The sequence below is a fragment of the Phaseolus vulgaris genome, chromosome 2 (assembly GCF_051622355.1).
Source record: "Phaseolus vulgaris cultivar YP4 chromosome 2, ASM5162235v1, whole genome shotgun sequence".
Lineage (NCBI taxonomy): Eukaryota > Viridiplantae > Streptophyta > Magnoliopsida > Fabales > Fabaceae > Phaseolus > Phaseolus vulgaris.
In genome coordinates this window covers 34,383,453-34,405,346 of record NC_143499.1, presented here as the reverse complement: position 1 = coordinate 34,405,346, position 21,894 = coordinate 34,383,453, and the positions used below count along the sequence as shown (strand labels likewise).

Genomic DNA, 21,894 nt, shown 5'->3' with positions numbered 1-21,894 from the left:
CTAGACGCATAAATTCATCATGTTAGGTTTTGGGTTAAAGATGATGTCATAGTCTTTTTATGTAATATTTATGGTTCATTGGTGTCGAATCAAGAACCCAACAAAATGAACACGTAAGTGGGTGAAGAGTCGTATATTTTAGGATTTCTTGTATTGAAAATCTTTATAACAAGTGTTTCAGCCAAGTGTCTCGTTGTGATAACAACAATGATACAACTGGGTTACTATTATTCCTTGAGGGGAAGTGCCTTGGATCAAACGCTTACCACTAGCCCAAAAGTTATAGCTAATAATCATAGCAGAACTCTTTCTGCTCAATAATATAATAGTCTAAGTGTCACGATTCGATTGTGACGTTGCTCACTTGGCCTAGGTCTCGAGATAATTGATGCACCTTGTAATAATCTTCCCCTCAGCAATTGTCTCACTAGAAACTCTTCGATTGTGACTCGACTCACCTGGCCTACACCATGCGATAATTGACAACCTACAACAATTTTCCTCTAAACAATTGCCCCACTAGGAATCAAACTCGTGACCTTCACTTTGATACCAATTTTTGGGTTGAACACTTATCACTAGGCCAAAAGTTAAGTTGATAGTTAGGGTGTAATATTTTTTACTTTAGAGTGTAACAACTCAAATGTCACAATTTGATTATGACTTTATCGACTTGGCTTATGCTACCGAACAATTGATGCACCCTACAATAATACAACTTTAAAAGAATATTGTTAGGATTTCAAATATCAGATTGTGTCTCGCATTCCTAAATGGGAAAAAAAATTATGTAAGAAAAAAATATCCAAATTAACTTTTACAATATATTAAAATTGAGAAACTAGGAAGAGATTTTTTAATATTTACTGAAAGTAACATTTAAAAATCACCTGAAATTTCCTAATCCAACCAAAAACAATACAAAATAATATCTTCACCATTTTGAGCACATGGCCCTTCACCGCCAATTAACTATGATGCTACACTTGGTATCCATTTTCTTCGTTCAATCAAACTTCTCCAATATCAATGCAACTCAATACCCAATAATCAGTGTCTGAAACGTTGAAAGGCTAAACCAACCACCATGAAACAAACAAATGTATGAATAAAATTTCTCCAATTACACCCATCACCACCCATGTCCTATCACGTACGCAACATGGCTACTAAAATAGCCCTTTACTAAACCCCAAAAAAGTGTATATTTGGAAGAACAGTTCCAAACAAAAACCATATCTCCATGGATATCAAATTTCCACCCAGATTTTGACACATACCATGTAGGTCCCACTGGAAGCTTATCCACAAGGAAAAGTTAGAAAACAACTTTGCCTCGCAATTAATATGAAAAGCTAAAAGCTAGAGGCGGCACTAACCAATAAATTTTGATTTAACCTTTCATGATTAAGACCATTGACTCAATTTTAGCCTAGCTATGAAACCCTATCTACTTCTTATAAATCCAACCCTTCATTCCCATCATCAACCAACCATCAAACCAATCCTTCTTTTAGCTTTCTCTTCTTCCTAAACACTTCCAAAAATGGCAAATTCTCGCATTGCTAGGTTCTTCATGGAGGTAGCACCACCTCAGTATGTTAATGTGATGAGGCACAGAACATCAAAGATGTTGGACACTATTACCGAAGATGAGAAGGAGATTAGCAGTAATGATTCTCTCATCTCACAACCAAAAAGCTCAGCAGCTTCATCTGCTGCTTCTGTCACCAGTGCAAATAGCAGGTACTTCCTGAAGGAAGTTCATAGATCCCTCTCTATTCTCAACCAGTGAAGCCATATCCTAAGGCAGGGAAATGAGTGATGTAAAGATGGTAGCTATTTTAGTTCATGTACTTCACTTCTTGTTTAGGTAATTATTGTATCCTGTTCAAGGGGTTTCATGAACAAGAATAGTTTGGAGTGTAAAGAGAGTTGTCTCCCACTTGTATTCTGCTGTACAGGCTCATCATTTTCTATCAATAAACTCAAGTTTTGCTATCTTATTACAGCTCTGCAAAAAAATATTCTAAAATATTAATCATTGAAACATATATAAATTTTAGACTTAAATATATAATGAAATTATAATATAACCATTGCAAACCCCATGTTATAGGGTCACTGAAACTAAATGCAAGAGGATAGAACAATATCTTAAATAATAATTAATATATATCACCACCATTGTTGTCTGATGAACAATTCTCCTTATTTCTAGGACTGCATATAAACACAACTTAATTTTCCGTGTATACCAGTTAATCAAGATAATTTTATTAAGATTCCGTGGATTTTGCCTACAGTTCGCAGACTATTTCAGCATTAAATAAGGATGATAAAGCAAGCTTTGTTTGCTGCAAGATGTTTTTTTCATAAAGGTTTTTATCACTACAACAAGAAAAATAAATTTTAATGACTTATTTGTTTAAATATGAGTTTATCATCTAAACATTCTAATGTGTGTTTTGTATAAATGATCTTTTGACCATCCAATAGTATCACCAGATTCATGATAGAGTGTCTAATGTTCTTCTATAGTCTTACTCTAAATTAGATTTGTAATCAAGTTGTAGCAATCAAAGGTTTCTAGATATAAAAACAACTATTTTTTAACATATTTATTTAACGTTTAAAATATCTAATTTTGAAAAGCTTTTATATGAAAAAGGTTAAGAAGTTACACAGTTATAAAAATAATATATATTTGAGTTATATGAACTAACCATAATTAATTCTTAGATATGTAATCTTGTTTGGATTTTTCCTACAACAATTAAAGTCTGAAGTACAAATGAAGAAGCATACAAAGACTTTTCATATCAAACTTCTAGTGAAAAAGTGTCAATCAAGAAAATGCATAAAAGATTTTGATGAAGGTACTCTTTGTTAATTACTACATGAACAGTAAGGGTGTTCTTCTTGAAGCAATTTATTGATCTAGCGAAAACTTTTTTGATTGAGTATGGTAGGAAAGAGTTAATTAATGTGAAAGTGAAAATAATGGGAAATGAAAATGCAAATGCAAAGAGATATAAGAGGGCCACACACAGCAAGAAGGGCAGAAAAATGTATGATGTTGTGTGTACATGCATGGTGCGTATTCAAAGTCTAACACTTTGAACATTTCGTAATGAGAATTTTCGTCACCGTTTCTACTTTCATATACCTATTATTAATTACTTAACTACTTTCCTATCCTTCTGCACCAAGCTATTAAATTAACATGAAAAGTAAGAGGAATTCCAAAGTTTGTAAATTAAGATGAAAAATAAGAGGAATTCCTTGGTATATTAGCATGAATCAGTTGGAAAAGTTGAATGCATTCTTCTCCTTATCATACTAATAATTTTGTTTATAAGCAAATGTACAAGGTTAATGCACCCAAGTGTCCTCTTATATTTATCACACTTTTTTAACTAAAAAAATAATTATTTATAAAAATGTAATTGTTCATAACAGAAAGAAAATTATGGGTAATTATCTTGTTTATACACAATAATGAATACTTTTGTTAATTTGATTATTGACTTTAAAGTATATAATTTTAATTTATATTTTATATATTTTAATACTAAATCAGCGATAAGATTACAAAATTAGAAATTTTACGCGAAAGCCGAAGATGGGTCTTTAATCCTTTAGGAGTGACAGTGAAATTCATAGTATAATTAAATATACTTATAATTTTATATACTGAGTGTAAATCAGAATTAACTAACAATAGTAATACTTATAATTTACTTTGAATAGTAGAAGTCGTTATTTAGAATAGTTTGAAGTGACTTATTATAAAATTTTATATTATTAACGAACTTTTTTACGAGTACATTATTATTTTTTCCTATTCATTCATAAAAGGATTATGAAAATATCTATAAAAGTATCACGGGATTCCCTTTTTTATGTACGATATAGTTTTTATAAAAGTGTTTTTATATTTTGAAAATTTAAAAGAAAAGTAAAAAGTATAAATTATACATAATCATCCATATATTTTTATGGTGAGAGATAAGATTGGTTGTCAAAAATAAGATTAAAGAGAAATTCCGATGAATTGCAGGAATTAGAATATCTTCCAACAAGATTATATGTGATTTGGCAATAAGCAACCGTACGGTGAGTCTTTAGTTTGGGTAGTTTGGAATGTTGTTTGTAATTCATAAGGATCCTTTGTTAAATTTCTTACCATTCAGGATTTGTCAGACTTTAGATTAGGTTAATGATGTTTGGGATATAATTTGGGTTGGCGTTGTGAGTGAAATCTGGAAACACAGGAATTTTGTCATTTTCAATAGGGGAGTGGTAGATGCGTCTGAAGTGTTTGCATTGACGCAAGTAAAAGTTTGGTCTTGGATTTATGCAAAGTTCCGGTATATTTCTTTTTCTTATTCTGATTGGGTTTTGAATCCTTTGACTTGTATGAGGTTGGTTTCTTAACGTTCTGTGGTGTTTTTTTTTTTTATGTTAGTATCTGGGTCATTCTGCGTTCCTAGTTAGGAGAATGATAAGGTGTTTTTCTGTATAAGAGTTGAACCACTCCTGAAGTTATTATAATAAACTATTAATGAAGTTATTATAATATTTAAATAATACATATGCAATAACATTAAAAATATATATAATATTATAAATTTTGATGCTAAAATTTAAAATAAAACATAACTTTTTAAATATTAATGTATTTAAAATATATAACAACGTTCAAATAAGATATATTATCATATTTGAATTAAAATATTAATAATATACAAAAATATTTATAAAATATATATAATATTATAAATTTTGATGCTAAAAATTAAAATAAAACATAACTTTATAAATATTAATGTATTTAAAATATATAACAACGTTCAAATAAGATATATTATCATATTTAAATTAAAATATTAATAATATACAAAAATATTTATAAAATAACTGATTTTGAAAACGTTAAAATTAGGTTCTTGATTTTAAAATTTCTTATTTTCAATTCCAACTTTTGATTTTTACCAACCCTCTCTCGTTTTTTTATCAGCAATAAACAATGAATAAATGTGAGTCACCTTAGGGGTGACCCAACCCTTATACAAAACACACGACCTTTAACCTTTTCCACAACACACACCCCGCAAACTCCTAAATACTTAAATAAATCTGGAGAGAACCGCCTACAACCCTCACTCTTATACCCAAACAAAACATCAAAACATCATCTCCATACAGACCAAAGGATCAACATACAAATCAGAGAAGGAAAAGATTGCATCCTGCGACTTGGAAGTAACCCAAGCCCATGCCTTTAGTTGCATCAAAGCGAAAACTTCCAATACATCTATTACACCCTCTCTAAATATTACTTTGTTTCTATGTTTCCAAATTTCGTTGACGACCGCGATCCAAATCACTCCCCACACCCTCGTTACATCTAAAACTCTCTTCAATCATCTTAAAACAATGGATTTTTGGTAATAGAAGAAAAGGATGACATTCCGAGTGATTGAAAATTCAATCATAAAGAAGAAGAGAAAAAATTAAAGAGGCAAAAAGATATATTTTTTTTATGTTAAAAATGATTTTTATAAGAATTATGAACTTCAAATTTATCAATTTCAAGAAGGAATACGCTGACAATAAAGAATAAAGACATGCAAGTGCATGAAGGAGACATAAATTAAAAGTTTTGTTGTTTAACTTCTGAGTATCACAAATAAAGTTCAACTTGTTAGGAAACTCTTTTCCAATAAAATAATGTTGTTCAAAAAAATTATCTTTTCCAATGAAATAATGTTGTTAAAAAAAATTATGGTTACTATACCAACAAAATATGAGTAAAAAATCACAACTTTTAAGCAATGTGAGAATTGGGAAATGTCTTACATGCTAAAGAACAAAGAAGAATTATGAGTCGAAACTATATAAAGTGTTTTTCCGTGTAAAAACACAAGATTCATGATTCTAAATGTGAAAAAAATAAGAAGAAAAATAAATTACAGTGATTTAGGATGTGTAAAGCGAATTTATAAGTCTAAAACAAAAGAGGAAAAAGTGATTATGAAAGAGCGAGCAAGAAGAAGAACAGTTCAGAGTATCTCTTTGTTATAAGTGATAACTGATAAAAGAGTAATATAAAAAATAACTATTGATTATCAAGATAATAAATACGAAAAATAATTTATTACAAAAATTAAAAAATAAATAAATTATAATTTTGTAATTAATTACTATGTTATTTATTATATTTAGAAAAACAATTGGAAAAATTAAATTTATTATTATATCCTATAATTAATTAATTATACATTATCAAAATTGAGATAATTGATTATTATTTTTCTTAATGGATTACTTTTTAAATAGTTTTAGAAATCAACTAAAAAAAATGGTTACTTATAATTTACGTATATAATCCTATCCTCAAAAAGAGAAAATAAATATATAGATTTTAAATATATCCCGCTAAAATATAAATAAGATAATTAGATTTAATTGTGGGTTGAGATAGAAAAGATAAATGATATGTGATTCTAAAATTAAAATATGTATTAAAAAGATAAAATTTTGTAAATAAATGTCAAGTGAGAGTACACTGGATGAACTAAGATAAGATTTCAGAGTGTAATCTTATAATTTTTTTTAAAATCTAAAAAACTCTAATAAAGGAAAATTAAATCCAATCTTGATATATTTAATTAATATCTTGAATCATACCATAAATAAATAATAAGTGTGATTATAAGATTAGATTAAAGAAATCAATTATATCTTATTATCTTTTGTAAGTTATGTTTGATTGGGCTATAAAAGTAGTGCAGTGAGAAGGATTGATGTAGTTGTTTTGTTGTGCTTGAAGGAAAGAGAAAGAGATATCGAAAGAGAAAGAGAGATGAAAAGAGACAGCAACAACAACATGACTCTCCCTTGCGTTTCTGTGATGACAAGATCAGTGTGGTCTTACAACCTTGAATCAGAGTTCGAGTTGATTCGTTCAGTCATTGCCTTATATCCTTTCATCTCAATGGATACGGAGTTTCCTGGCGTCGTCTTTCAGTCACATCCAGCATTCCGACAACCACAAAATAACTACGCAGTGATGAAAGCTAACGTGGACAGTATGCACCTCATTCAAGTGGGCCTCACCCTTTCAGACCGCCACGACAACCTTCCAACCTTTGGAACCTCCAACCGCTTCATTTGGGAATTCAACTTCTGTGAGTTCGATGTGACACAACATCCTCATGCTCCTCACTCCATCGCCCTCCTCCGACGTCAAGGCATAGATTTTGACAAGAATCGAAGGTTTGGAGTGAGCATTGTGCGATTTGCTGAGTTGATGATGTTCTCAGGACTCCTTTGCAACAATAATATTCAATGGATTGCTTTTCATAGTGCCTATGATTTTGGGTACATGGTCAAGATATTGAGTCAACGCTTTTTTTATATGCAACCATTTCTACCTCCCAACTTGTGTGACTTTCTTCAACTCGTTAAATTCTTCTTTGGATACAAAGTATACGACGTTAAGCATCTCATCAAATTTTGTCCCAACCTTCATGGCGGTTTAGACAAAGTTTCTGAGTCCCTCGGTTTGGATAATAGTTGCAGAAGAAGTCATCATGCAGGCTCCGATAGCTTAGTCACTCTACATGTTTTCAATAAAATTAAAACTCTCTATTTTCATACACAGTTTAACTTACCAAAACATGCAGGTTTTCTATATGGCTTGGAAATAATAATCGCAAATTAGATGACTTTGTTATTGTACTACGTTTTGTATTTTTTATTTTATTTTATTTTATATACTAATTAACAAAATTTTCAATTGCGAAATAGATGTATGATTCCGAAAATTTATTAGAAATTTTATTAAAAAATTAACTTCAATCAAACAAATAATATAAAAAAATAATAACATTTTCTTATGAATACAGTAACATTTATTTTGTGATGGAATAAATCAATATAATGAAAACTTATTTATTTTGCATTCTTAAAAAAGTAGATGGGAAAATACGACTCGTTTTAGTCCAATTTACAATTATAATTAAAAATAGAACAAAGAATTCACCTGGTATAATTTAATATTATTCAGTTATATTTTAATATAAAAAAATTCTTTTTTGTTAAAGATCGATAATGTATAATATTTTAAATATAATCTTTGGTTTTAGATTTTAAAATTTTAAAACTTTGAAAAAAAATGTAACATAAAATATATAAAATAATTAATTTAAATTTAAGTATATCAATATTCTAAAATAGATAAATCAGTTATGATTTACTTATAATCATATCCTGAAAAAGAGATAATAAATATTTAGATTCAGGAAAAAAAACTAAATTGAGTTCCGAAAAATAATTTATGGAATTGAGAAAAGTGTTCTCAAAATCCAAATCCAGAAATGTGGTCTGGAAAAAGGGTTCCAAAAATATTTTTATCCTCCCTTTATTTTAATTTAAGGCACTTTTGTCATTCACATGTAAATCTGAGTGTAGGTTCAAATTTAATAATTTAAAATTTGTTTGATTCAGGTTAATTTTCTTATTTAAAATTTTATTTAATTTATTTTTCGTTTAACCCACATTATTATTTTATGTTTTTTAACTCTCTTTTAAAAAAAAATATTGTGTCTCATTTGAGTTAGCTAAGTCAATTTTATTAATGTTCAACAAATATTAACAAACTATTTATTTAATTAAAAAATAAAAAATAATTTTATGTTTTTTTAATTATTTTTTTTTATGTTGCGTTAGAGTTGTATTAACATAAGTTAATGGCGTCGCATTTCGATTAACGTTAATATTTGGAAACTGATTTAATGTTTTCTTGTAATAAATAGAAAAAAATATTTAATGTATTATAAAAAACTTATTGTATATTAATTTTGAATTATGTAGTGCAAAAATTGTAAAATCCGTAAAGGACACATTGGCCTCCACCATCTTTTCTCTCTTTCAATTTTTTTTTTTCATTTTTTATTTTTATCTCTCTTCCAACTTCTTCTCTATTCTTTCTCTCTTCATTTTCTCTCTCATACTTTATTTATTTCAAAATTTGATCACGTCGTGTTGTAGCTTATGAGATATAATTTATTCTTTGTTTTTCTCTATGATTTAGTCTTCAATCTTAGTGGGGCCAGTTGAGAAAAGTGGTTCTCTCAACTTGATTAAGCTCATACTTAAATTTGTTAATATTTGGATAACTTGCTATAGGTTCATAAGTTTTGGAGTGGTTCCCTGTTTGAGGTAGAATCCGAGTAAGATATTTAAGGTAAGAGAAACGAATTTTAATTTTTAATAGTATCCTAGGTTAGAAGATTTGGATGTGGAGGGACGTGGTCCCAATATTCAATTTCTTTTGCAGGAAGGTTGTTTGTTTATATATTGTGTTGTCTGTTTATATATATTGTTTAAACTTGTAAAAATATTAGATTTTGATGATTTAGTATTTAAGTGTTGTTTTTTTAATGTTAAATAGGATAGGACTTTGAATGTTGTGGATTGTATTTTGAATGACATTGTATGATGAAAATGGTATGGAATTGAATTTATACATTTGGGATAATATATGGACTAATGTTTGTTTGTGTATTAAGTATTGGTGCCTATGTGGTAATTGAGATTTCCGAACTTCATTGATGGTCTAAGTCACATATACTAAGATATCAGGTGGTGATCAAAAGGTGATGGGGGAGTTCATGCACACCGTGACCTATGAGATGCACGACTTTGTATTGAACTTACTCTGATCCTTTCTCTTGGATTCGCTGGTAATCTTTGAATCAGGTGTTATAGTCTCTGGTAGGACTTACTTAATGTGGGTCTTCTAGAAGGCGTTAGTATTATTCTGTTTGTTGAATATCCTGGATGTGTAGATTCATGTGATTGTGTTTATGTTGGGATTTGAAGAAGATTGCATAATTGGGAAATTGATCTATGTAATTTGGTTTTCTCCTTTGATTTAATTGTCTATATAATAAAAATTTATTTTTACTAGCTTATCCTTGTTTTACTTATTGTGTTGTGAACTGTAATAACTGAACTATGTACACGAGCAGATACGACGTCAGAGACTTGAGGACTTTAGGATGTTGTTTTTAACTTTATTTTTTATAATATTTTTATTTCTATAAGTCCTAATCATGTATTAGGAACTTTATCTTATTAATATTTTTATTTCTTACATTTTAGAAGCTCTTTTTTGAAGGTCGAAGGAATCAATTTGTTAGTTGTTGTTCAAATTCTCACTAGAATAACTATCACATATATACTTTTTATTCAGTTTGTTTTATATTAAATTCTTTATATTTTTTTAATTGTTGAATATGTGATCATAATTTATCAATATTATTATGTCTAGAAATATAGGATATCATATATGATATGTGGTTTATGTAGTTAGTTTCCAATTATATTTACATCTTTTTCATTTAATTCATTGAGTGTTATTCAAGCACAATCAAAGCCTTTATCTCTGAGTTCACCACTCTTTTATGATAATGATGAATATAAGTTACGGACTGCATGGATGATCAACCATCTTTGAAGCATTGGATCATTAGGAGATAGTAAGAAAATTATGATGTTTTTGAGTTGTTTCAAAATTCAATTGTGGCTCAAATGAAGTATCATAAAGAGTGTATGATCCAAAATGCAAATGAAGAATATGAAGAATGCTGGTAATTAATGAGTATATGATCCAAAATATCACTAGTAATAGGAGTAGGGTGTAAGTGGTGTAGGGTAGTGATTAATGGAGTCTAAATGATAAAAGGTTTTGTCATCTTCTCTATACCCATGTTGCATAATATATAACCTATAGTGAAGTTACAGATAACCTATGGAGGCAAAAAGATGTTTTTTTTTTATGTTAAAAATGATTTTTATAAGAATTATCAACTTCAAATTTATCAATTTCAAGAATGAATACTCTGACAATAAATAATAAATACATGCAAGTGAAAAAGGAGACATAAATAATTAAAAGTTTAACTTCTGAGTATAATCAATAAAGTTCAACTTCTTAAGAAACTCTTTTCCAATGAAATAATGTTGTTCAAAAAATTATGGTCACTATACCAGAAAAATATGAGTAAAAATCACTTTTAGGCGAAAGATTTGTCAATTCTCGATTTGTGAGATTGAGAATTGGTAAATGTCTTACGTGCTAAAGAGCAAAAAAGAATGATGAGTCGAAACTATATAAGTTGTTCATGTAAAAACACAATTCTAAAGGTGGAATATACAATAAGAACAATAAATAGAAGAAAAGAAAGAAGGTTCAAAAATAAATAATGTTGAGAACTTATTTTCTTGTCCATATTACAAAAAGATAAATCAATGTCGGTGGAGGCTAGAGATTTCAAGTGTAAAAAGTAGGTTCTTTGACCATGACGGGGTTATTTTTTTTGTTTTTATTAAAATGGGGTCCGTTTAAAAAAAAATTACAAATTTAGGCAAGTCGTGTCAATTCAGCACGACTTCATATGCAGAAATCGTTCCAATTAGGCACGACTTCTGCCATGTCATGCTGAAGTCGTGCCAAGTTGGCACGACTTCTGCCATGTCATATTGAAGTCGTGCCAAGTTGGCACGACTTCTGCCTTGTCATATAGAAATCGTGCCAAGTTGGCACGACTTCTGCCACGTCATATTTTTTTTTTAATTTTATTGTTTATATATTGGATAGTAAGTTATGTAATGTTAAAAATTAATTTGATACATAATTTTCTAAGAGTGTTAGTTTTAAGGAACAAAAAATTGGATAATCGTGTATGGATCATGTTTGACGGTAATGTAATACAATAACTTGATTATTTGATTAATTAAAAAATGAAGAAAATTGTTATTGAATTTGGAAATAAATAGATAAATGAAAAATTATTATATTTGGAAAATAAATAGAGAATTATTGTTGTGAATTTGCAAAATAAATAGCTTGAGAAGTAATGATTTTACATAACACGTAATGATGAGAAGAAATTAATTTTTAACATTACATAACTTAGTACCCAATATATAAACAATAAAATTAAAAAAAAAAAAAATTATGACGTGGCAGAAGTCGTGCCAAGTTGGCACGACTTCAGTATGACAGGGCAGAAGTCGTACCAAGTTGGCACGACTTTAGTATGACATGGCAGAAGTCGTGCCTAATTGAGACGACTTCTGCATATGAAGTCGTCCCAATTAGGCACGACTTGCCTAAATTTGTAATTTTTTTTAAACGGACCCCATATTGATAAAAACCAAAAAAACTAACCTCATCATGGTCAAAAAACCTAAAAAGTACAATGATTTGGGATGTGTACAGTGAGTTTATAAATCTTTTGGTAAAAGTGATTATGAAAGAGCTATCAAAAATAACTATTCATTATCAAGATAATAAATAGTGTAAATAATTTATTAAAAAAATTGAAAAAAAAATTATAATTTTGTAATTAATTGTTTTGTTATTTATTATATTTAGAAACACAATAGGAAAAATTAAATTTATTATTATATCCTATAATTAATTAAATATACATTATAAAAATTGAGATAATTGATTATTATTTTTCTTAATGGATTACTTTTTGAATAGTTTTAGAAATCAACTAAAAAATGTTTACTTATGATTTACATATATAATCATATCCTCAAAAAGAGAAAATAAGTATTTAGATTTTAAATATATCCCGCTAAAAAATAAATAAGATAACTAGATTTCATTGTGGGTTGAGATAGAAAAGATAAATGATTTGTGATTCTAAAATTATCAACTCTTAAAATATGTATTAAAAAGATAAAATTTTGTAAATAAATGTCAAGTGAGAGTACACTGGATAAAGTAAGATAAGATTTCAGAGTTTAATCTTATATTTTTTTAAAATTTAAGAAACTCTAATAAAGGAAAATGCAATATCAATCTTGATGAATTTAATTGATATCTTGAATCATACCATAAATAAATAATAAGTGTGATTATAAGATTAGATTAAGAAATCAATTATATCTTATTATCTTTTGTGAGTTATGTCTGATTGGGCTATAAAAGTAGTGTAGTGAGAATGATTGATGTAGTTGTTTTGTTGTTCTTGATGGAAAGAGAAAGAGAGACTGGAAGAGAAAGATATATCGGAAGAGAAAGATATATCGGAAGAGAAAGAGAGATGGAAAGAGAAAGCAACAACAACATGACTCTCCCTTACAGTTCTGTGATGACAAGATCAGTGTGGTCTTACAACCTTGAATCGGAGTTCGAGATGATTCGTCTTGTCATTGCCTTATACCCTTTCATCTCAATGGATACGAAGTTCCATGGCGCCGTCTTTCAGTCGCATCTAGCATTCCGACAACCACAAAATAACTACACAGTGATGAAAGCTAACGTGGACAGTATGCACCTCATTCAAGTGGGTCTCACCCTTTCAGACGACAACGACAACCTTCCAACCTTTGAAACCTCCAACCGCTTCATCTGGGAATTCAACTTCTGTGAGTTCGATGTGACACAACATCCTCATGCTCCTCACTCCATCGCCCTCCTTCAACGTCAAGGCATAGATTTTGACAAGAATCGAAGGTTTGGATTGAGCATTGTGCGATTTGCTGAGTTAATGATGTTCTCAGGACTCCTCTGCAACAATAATATTCAGTGGATTGCTTTTCATAGTGCCTATGATTTTGGGTACATGGTCAAGATACTAAGTCAACGCGTTTTTTATATGCAACCATTTCTACCTCCCAACTTGTGTGACTTTCTTCAACTCGTTAAATTCTTCTTTGGATACAAAGTATACGACGTTAAGCATCTCATCAGATTTTGTCCCAACCTTCATGGCGGCTTAGACAAAGTTTATGAGTCTCTAGGTTTGGATAATAGTTGCAGAAGAAGTCATCATGCAGGCTCCGATAGCTTAGTCACTCTCCATGTTTTCAATAAAATCAAAACTCTATATTTTCATACAGAGTTTGACTTACCCAAACATGCAGGTGTTTTGTATGGCTTAGAGATAATAGTCGCAAATTAGATGACTTCGTTATTGTACCATCCTTTTGTTTTATATTTTTTATTTTATTTTCATTTTATATACTAATTAACAAAATTTTCAATTTAACATTGGTGAAATAGATGTATGATTCCTTAAATTTATTAGGAATTTTATTAAAAAATTAATTTCAATCAAACAAATAATATAAAAAAAATATTGTAATGCTTAATATTTTCTTATGAATACATTAACATTTATGTTGTGATGGAATAAATCAATATAAAGAAAACTTATTTATTTTGCATACGACTCGTGTTAGTCGAATTTACAGTTATAATTAAAATAAAACAAACAATTGACCTGGTATAATTTAATATTATTCAGTTATATTTTAATATAATTTTCTTTTTAAAGATCGATAATATATAATATTTTAAATAAAATCTTTTGTTTAGATTTTAAAATTTTTAAAATTGACAACAAAATGTAACATAAAATATATAAAATAATTAATTTAAATTTAAATATATCAATATTCTAAAATAGATAAATCAGTTATTATTTACTTATACATATCCTAAAAAAAAATATTTAGATTCAGGAAACAAAAACAAAATGAGTTCCCGAAAAATAATTTATGGAATTGAGAAAAGTGTTGTGAAAATTCAAATCCAGAAATTAGAAACGTGGTCCTCACCCCTATTTTAATTTAGAATTTAGGTTATTTTTGTCATTTCACATGTAAATTGAGTGTAGGTTCAAATTTGGTAATTTAAAATTCGCTTGATCCAGGTTATTCTTTTATTTAAAAATTTATATTATGGTCCATTTAATCACACTATTATTTTATGTTTTTTAACTCTCTTTTTTAAACAAAATTGTATTTCATTAGAGTCAGCTAAGTCAATTTTGTTACATTAAACAGACTGATACTATCAGTTAAACCAATATTAAAAAATATTTATTTAATTACAAAATAAAAAATAATTTTATGTTTTTTTAATTATTTTTTAAAATTAAATTTCTGTGTTGCATTAGAGTTGTATTAACATAAGTTAATAACGTTAATTCAATTAACGTTAATATTTGGAAGCTAAATTAATTTTTTCTTCTCATATGATATGATGAATAGAAAAAAGTATTTAATGTATTATAAAAACCTTATTGTATATTATGTAATGCAAAAATGGTAAAAGCCGTAAAAAAAAATACAGCTGCCCCACCATCTTTTCTCTCTCTCAATTTCTTTTCTTATTTTCTCCATCTCTCCTAACTTCTCTTCTCTCTCTTCTCTCTTCACTTTTTCTCCCATACCTCATCTATTTCAAAATTTGATCACACCATATTGTAGATGAAAAATTAGGTACATTTTTATCCGATTAGATTTTGAAACAGAGTAAATTTTTTTTACTTTAATTATCTCTTATTCTTTGTTTTTCTCTATGATTTATTCTTCAATTTTAGTGGTGCCAGTTGGGAAAAATGTTTCTCTCAACTTGATTAAGCTCATACTTAAATTTGGTAATATTTGGATAACTTACTATAGGTTCATAAATTTTGGAGTGGTTCCCCAGTTTGAGGTAGAATTTCCATCAGAATAAGGAATTTAAGGTAAGAGAAACTAAATTTAATTTAATTTTTAATAGTACCCTAGGTCAGAACATCTGGATGTGGAGGGGACGTGGTCCCAATATTCAATTTCTTTTGCAGGGATGTTGTTTGTTTATATGTTGGGTTGTTTGTTTATATATTGGGTTGTTTGCTTATATATATGGTTTAAACTTGTAAAAAATATTAGATTTTGATGATTTAGTATTTAAGTGTTGTTATTTTTAATGTTAAATATGAATTTGAATGTTGTAGATTGCATTTTGAATGATATTGTATGATAAAAATGGTATGAAATTGAATTTATAAATTTGGGATAATGTATGGACTAATGTTTGTTTGTGTATTAAGTATTGGTGCCTATGTGGTAACAGAGATCTTCGAGCTTCATTGATGGTCTAAGTCACATAGACTAATATATCATGTGATGAGAAGCTGATGGGGGAGTTCATGCACACCATGACCTATGAGATGCACAACCTGAGTTGTATTGAACTTACCCTGATCCTTTCTCTTGGATTAGTTGGTAATCTTTGGATCAAGTGTTAGTCTTTAGTAGTACTTACTTAATACGGGTCTTCCGGAAGGCGTTAGTTGTTATTCTGTTTGTTGAATATCTTGGATGTGTAGATCCATGTGAGATCTATGTGATTGTTTTATGTTGGGATTTGAAGAAGATTGAATAATTGAGAAATTGATATACGTAATTTGGTTTTCTCTTTGATTCAATTGTGTATATTATAAAAATTTATTTTCACTAGGTTACTCTTGTTTTACTTGTTGTGATGTGAACTGTAATAATTGAACTATGTACACGAGCAGATGATCGTACAAGTGTCAGAGATTCTGGAGGGCTTTAGGATGTTAGTTTGAACTTTATCTTGTTAATATTTGTATTTCTACAAGTCCTAATCACATATTAGGAATGTTTTGAGAAACTCCAAATTTGTATAAAAATCGATAGAACTTGTGTGGTTCCAGTTAGATATATTTTTTGAGCTGTTAAAAAATAGTAGACAAATTATTATTGTATATAATTTTAATATATTATAATCAATAATTCTTGAAATAAAATAAATTGTGACGTAGTAGAAATAAATTATATTTCCATCATTCGAAATTATGAAAAAAAGTAATATATAAAAATAATTAAAGTAAGTTATTAACTGAAAAGAGAGAATGATATAAAGATATTTGTGATAAGAGAATAAATATATAGATATAAAGATAAAACAAAATAATATTTTGAAATAGAAATATTTAATTGCTCATTTTACCACTTATTTATCAGATAAAAGTAAAACGTATAAATTATACATAATAATCAATGTATTTTTTTTATAATAAATATCGTATAACCAATTTATGTTGATTAAATTAATTTGTACAGTACTTTCATTTTATAAATATAGTTTGTATTAGACAAGATAAATATTTTTAAATAAATTGAAATTTAGGCTGTAATTGTCTGTAATTTTTAGTTTTAACTTAAAAAATGTGTTTTCTTAATGTAAACTTTATGTTGTTTGTGGGAGAAGGAGAAAAAGGATGTAAAGTTAAAGAAAGAAGGTTGATGAACTACTTACTTATTTAATTACCAATTATTTAAATTCTAAATTTGGTAATAAAATATTTGATAGCTAATTAGATATCAATTTATAAATAATTTAACAATAATATAAACTAAAAAAAGACATATAAACTAATTATTTTTTATTTTTTAAGATTGGTTTCTATTTCATAATTTTCTTGTAGTGTTTATTAAAAAAATTGAAAAAATAATAATTACAATTTTGTAATTAATTATATTTTTATTTATGAACTACTTACGTATAATGTCTCCAATATTCAGAATTAATATTTGTTTAATCCAGCTAATATAGTTCATGATTGAAAGCTAAATTTTATGCCTTTAAATTTTAATTTTATCGTTAAACCTTAAATTTAAATTACAAGTTAAACAAAGTAATAAAATTATAATTGATGAATAGTTATATTAAAAAAGTAAATCACATTGTTAGTGAACTTCTATATTATAAATAAATAAAAATAAAATCGCCTAGTTGTTAAAGGTGATAGAAGAGTAATATCAAAAGTAAGTATTGATTATAAGATAACATTGTAAATAGTTTATAAAAAAATAATTACAATTTTTTAATTAATTATATTGTTATTTATTATATTTAGAAGCACAATCGGAAAAATTAAATTTATTATTATATCATATAATTAATTAACTATACATTATCAAAATTGAGATAATTGATTATTATTTTTCTTAATAGATTATTTTTTGAATAGTTTTAGAAATCAGCTAAAAAAAATGAACGTAAAATAGATAAAATAATTATATGCAATTTTAATATATCAATTAAAAAGATAAAATTTTGTAAATAAATGTCAAGTGAGAGTACACTGGATGAAGTAAGATAAGATTCCAGAGTGTAATCTTATATATATTTTTTTAAATCTAAGAAACTCTAATAAAGGAAAAGGCAATCTCAATCTTGATATATTTAATTAATATCTTGAATCATACCATAAATAAATAATAAGTGTGATTATAAGATTAGATTGAAGAAATCAATTATATCTTATTATCTTTTGTAAGATATGCTCGATTGGGCTATAAAAGTAGTGTAGTGAGAAATATTGATGTAGTTGTTTTGTTGTTCTTGAAGGAAAGAGAAAGAGAGATTGGAAGAGAAAGAGATATCGGAAGAGAAAGAGAGATGAAAAGAGAAAGCAACAACAACATGACTCTCCCTTGCGATTCTGTGATAACAAGATCAGTGTGGTCTTACAACCTTGAATCGGAGTTCGAGTTGATTCGTTCTGTCATTGCCTTATACCCTTTCATCTCAATGGATACGGAGTTTCCTGGCGTCGTCTTTCAGTCGCATCCATCATTCCGACAACCACAAAATAACTACGCAGTGATGAAAGCTAACGTGGACATTATGCACCTCATTCAAGTAGGCCTCACCCTTTCGGACAGCAATGGCAACCTTCCAACCTTTGGAACCTCCAACCGCTTCATTTGGGAATTCAACTTCTGTGAGTTTGATGTGACACAACATCCTCATGCTCCTCACTCCATCGCCCTCCTTCAACGTCAAGGCATGGATTTTGAGAAGAATCGAAAGTTTGGAGTGAGTAGTGTGCGATTCGCTGAGCTAATGATGCTTTCAGGATTGCTCTGCAACAATAATATTCAGCGGATTACTTTCCATGGTGCCTATGATTTTGGGTACATGGTGAAAATATTGAGCCAACGCTTTTTTTATATGCAACCATTTCTACCAACAAACTTGTGTGACTTTCTTCAACTAGTTAAGTTCTTCTTTGGATACAGAGTATACGACGTTAAACATCTCATCAAATTTTGTCCATACCTTCACGGCGGTTTAGACAAAGTTTATGACTCTCTAGGTTTGGATAATAGTGGCAGAAGAAGTCATCATGCAGGCTCCGATAGCTTAGTCACTCTACATGTTTTCAATAAAATTAAAACTCTCTATTTTCATACACAGTTTAACTTACCAAAACATGCAGGTTTTCTATATGGCTTGGAAATAATAATCGCAAATTAGATGACTTTGTTATTGTACTACGTTTTGTATTTTTTATTTTATTTTATTTTATATACTAATTAACAAAATTTTCAATTGCGAAATAGATGTATGATTCCGTAAATTTATTAGGAATAAAATTAGTTTCAATCAAACAAATAATATAACAAAAATAATATTGTAATGCTTATCATTTTCTTATGAATACAGTAATAAGTAGATGGAAAATACGACTCGTTTTAGTCTAATTTACAGTTATAATTAAAAATAAAACAAACAATTCACCTGGTATAAGTTAATATTATTCAGTTATATTTTAATATAAAAATATCTATTTTTGGTTTATTATTCAGTTATATTTTAATATAAAAATATTAATTTTTTGGTTAAAGATCCATAGTATAATATTTTAAATATAATCTTTGGTTTTAGATTTTAAAATTTTAAAAATTGACAAAAAATGTAACATAAAAGATATAAAATAATTAATTTAAATTTAAATATATCAATATTCTAAACTAGATAAATCAGTTATGATTTACTTATAATCATATCCTGAAAAAGAGATAATAAATATTTAGATTCAGGAAACAAAAACTAAAAATGAGTTCCGAAAAATAATTTATGGAATTGAGAAAAGTGTTCTAAAATTCCAAATCCAGAAATGTGATATAGAAAAAGAGTTTCAAAAAATATTTTTATCCTCAATATTAGGACATTTTTGTCATTCACACTCACATGTAAATCGAGTGTATATTTAAATTTAAAATTTAAAATTCGCTTGATTCAGGCTAATTTTTTTATTAAAATTTTATTTAATTTAGTGTTGTGTTTTTAACTCTCTTTAAAAAAAACATTGTGTCTCGTTAGAGTTAGCAAAGTCAATTTTATTAATGTTCAACATTAAAAAAACTCTGTTACGTTAAACCAATATTAACAAAATATTTATTTAATTAAAAAAATAAAAAATAATTTTATATTTTTTAATTATTTTTTTCTATGTTGCATTAGAGTTGTATTAACATAAGTTAATGGTGTCGTATTTCGATTTAATGTATTATAAAAAACGTAAAAGCCTTAAAAAAAAATACAGCCGCCCCCATCTTTTCTCTCTCTCCATTTTTCATTTCTTATTTTCTCCATCTTTCTCTCAACTTCTCTTTTCTTCTTTCTCTCTTTATTTTCTCTTCCAAACCTCATCTATTCCAAAATTTGATCAACATGTACCTCAAGAGTTAGGGTACATTTCTACCCGATCAGATTTTCAAACATAGTAAGTTTTTTTTACTCTAAATATTCCTTATTCTCTATTTTTTTTCTATGATTTAGTCTTCAATCTTAGTGGGGCCAGTTGAAAAAAGTCGTTCTCTCAACTTGATTAAACTCATACTTAAATTTGTTAATATTTGGATAACTTGAAGTGGTTCTCTTTGAGGTAGAATTTCAAATAGAGTAAGATATTTAAGGTAAGAGAAGCTAACTTTAATTTTTAATAGTATCCTAGGTTAGAAGATCTTGACGTGGTCCCAATATTCAATTTCTTTTGCAGGAATGTTGTTTGTTTATATATTGTGTTGTTTGATTATATATATTGTTTAAACTTGTAAAACTATTATATTTTGATGGTTTAGTATTTATGTGTTGTTTTTTTAATGTTAAATAGGATAAGACTTTGAATGTTGTGGATTGCTTTTTAAATGATATTGTATGATGAAAATGGTATGAAATTGAATTTATACATTTGGGATAATATGTGGACTAATGTTTGTTTGTGTATTAAGTATTGGTGTCTATGTGGTAACAGATATCTTCGAACTTCATTCATGGTCTAAGTCACATAGACTAAGATATCAGGTGGTGATCAAAAGCTGATGGGGGAGTTCATGCACGTCGTGACCTATGAGATGCACGACTTTGTATTAAACTTACCTTGATCCTTTCTTTTGGATTCACTGATAATCTTTGGATCAGGTGTTATAGTCTCTGGTAGGACTTACTTAATACGGGTCTTCCGAAAAGCATTAGTTTTTATTCTGTTTGTTGAATATCCTGGATGTGTAGATCCATGTGATTGTTTTATGTTGGGATTTGAAGAAGATTAAATAATTGAGAAACTGATATATGTAATTTGGTTTTCTTTTTTGATTTAATTGTGTATATAATAAAAATTTATTTTTACTAGCTTATCCTTGTTTTACCTGTTGTGTTGTGAACTGTAATAACTGAAGTACACGAGTAGATGTGTACAAGTGTCAGAGGCTTGAGGACTTTAGGATGTTGTTTTGAACTTTATCTTGTTAATATTTTTATTTTTATAAGTCTTAATCATGTATTATGAATGTTTTGAAAAACTCTAAGTCTGTATATAAATTGATAGAACTTGTATTTTAATAGTTAGATATATTTTATGGAGTGTTAAAAAATAGTAGACAAATTATTACTATATATAATTTTAATATATTCTAATCAATAATTCTTGAAATAAAATAAAAATGTGATGTAGTAGAAATAAAATTATATTTTCATCATTCGAAATTATAAAAACAAAAAGTAATATATGAAAATAATTAAAGTAAGTTATTAACTGAAATAGTGAGAATGATATAAAGATATTTGTGATAAAAGAATAAATCTATAGATATAAAGATAAACAAAATAAAATTTTCAAATAAAAATATTTAATTGCTCATTTTACCACTTAATTATCAGATAAAAGTAAAACGTATAAATTATACATAATAATCAATGTATTTTTT

The 21,894-nt window shown here is 27.7% G+C and overlaps 4 protein-coding genes across 4 annotated transcripts; all 4 read left to right on the top strand.

Moving 5' to 3' along the window:
* The first annotated feature begins 1,447 nt into the window (after window positions 1–1,447).
* LOC150029130 (uncharacterized) lies at window positions 1,448–2,006 on the top strand. The gene has a single exon (XM_090298655.1). The coding sequence runs from the start codon at window positions 1,547–1,549 to the stop codon at window positions 1,793–1,795; it is 249 nt and encodes an 82-aa protein (XP_090154781.1). The 5' UTR covers window positions 1,448–1,546; the 3' UTR covers window positions 1,796–2,006.
* Window positions 2,007–6,862: 4,856 nt separating this feature from the next.
* On the top strand, window positions 6,863–7,732 carry LOC137809394 (putative CCR4-associated factor 1 homolog 11). The gene has a single exon (XM_068610512.1). It carries the CDS (start codon window positions 6,872–6,874, stop codon window positions 7,730–7,732), a length of 861 nt encoding a protein of 286 aa, XP_068466613.1. The 5' UTR covers window positions 6,863–6,871.
* Window positions 7,733–13,034: 5,302 nt separating this feature from the next.
* Window positions 13,035–16,426, top strand: LOC137809393 (putative CCR4-associated factor 1 homolog 11). Its single transcript, XM_068610511.2, has 3 exons — window positions 13,035–13,978; window positions 16,135–16,202; window positions 16,389–16,426. Exons 1-3 carry the CDS (start codon window positions 13,035–13,037, stop codon window positions 16,424–16,426), a joined length of 1,050 nt encoding a protein of 349 aa, XP_068466612.2.
* Window positions 16,427–18,298: 1,872 nt separating this feature from the next.
* LOC137809392 (putative CCR4-associated factor 1 homolog 11) lies at window positions 18,299–19,159 on the top strand. Its single transcript, XM_068610510.2, has one exon. The coding sequence runs from the start codon at window positions 18,299–18,301 to the stop codon at window positions 19,157–19,159; it is 861 nt and encodes a 286-aa protein (XP_068466611.2).
* The last annotated feature ends 2,735 nt before the right edge of the window (window positions 19,160–21,894 follow it).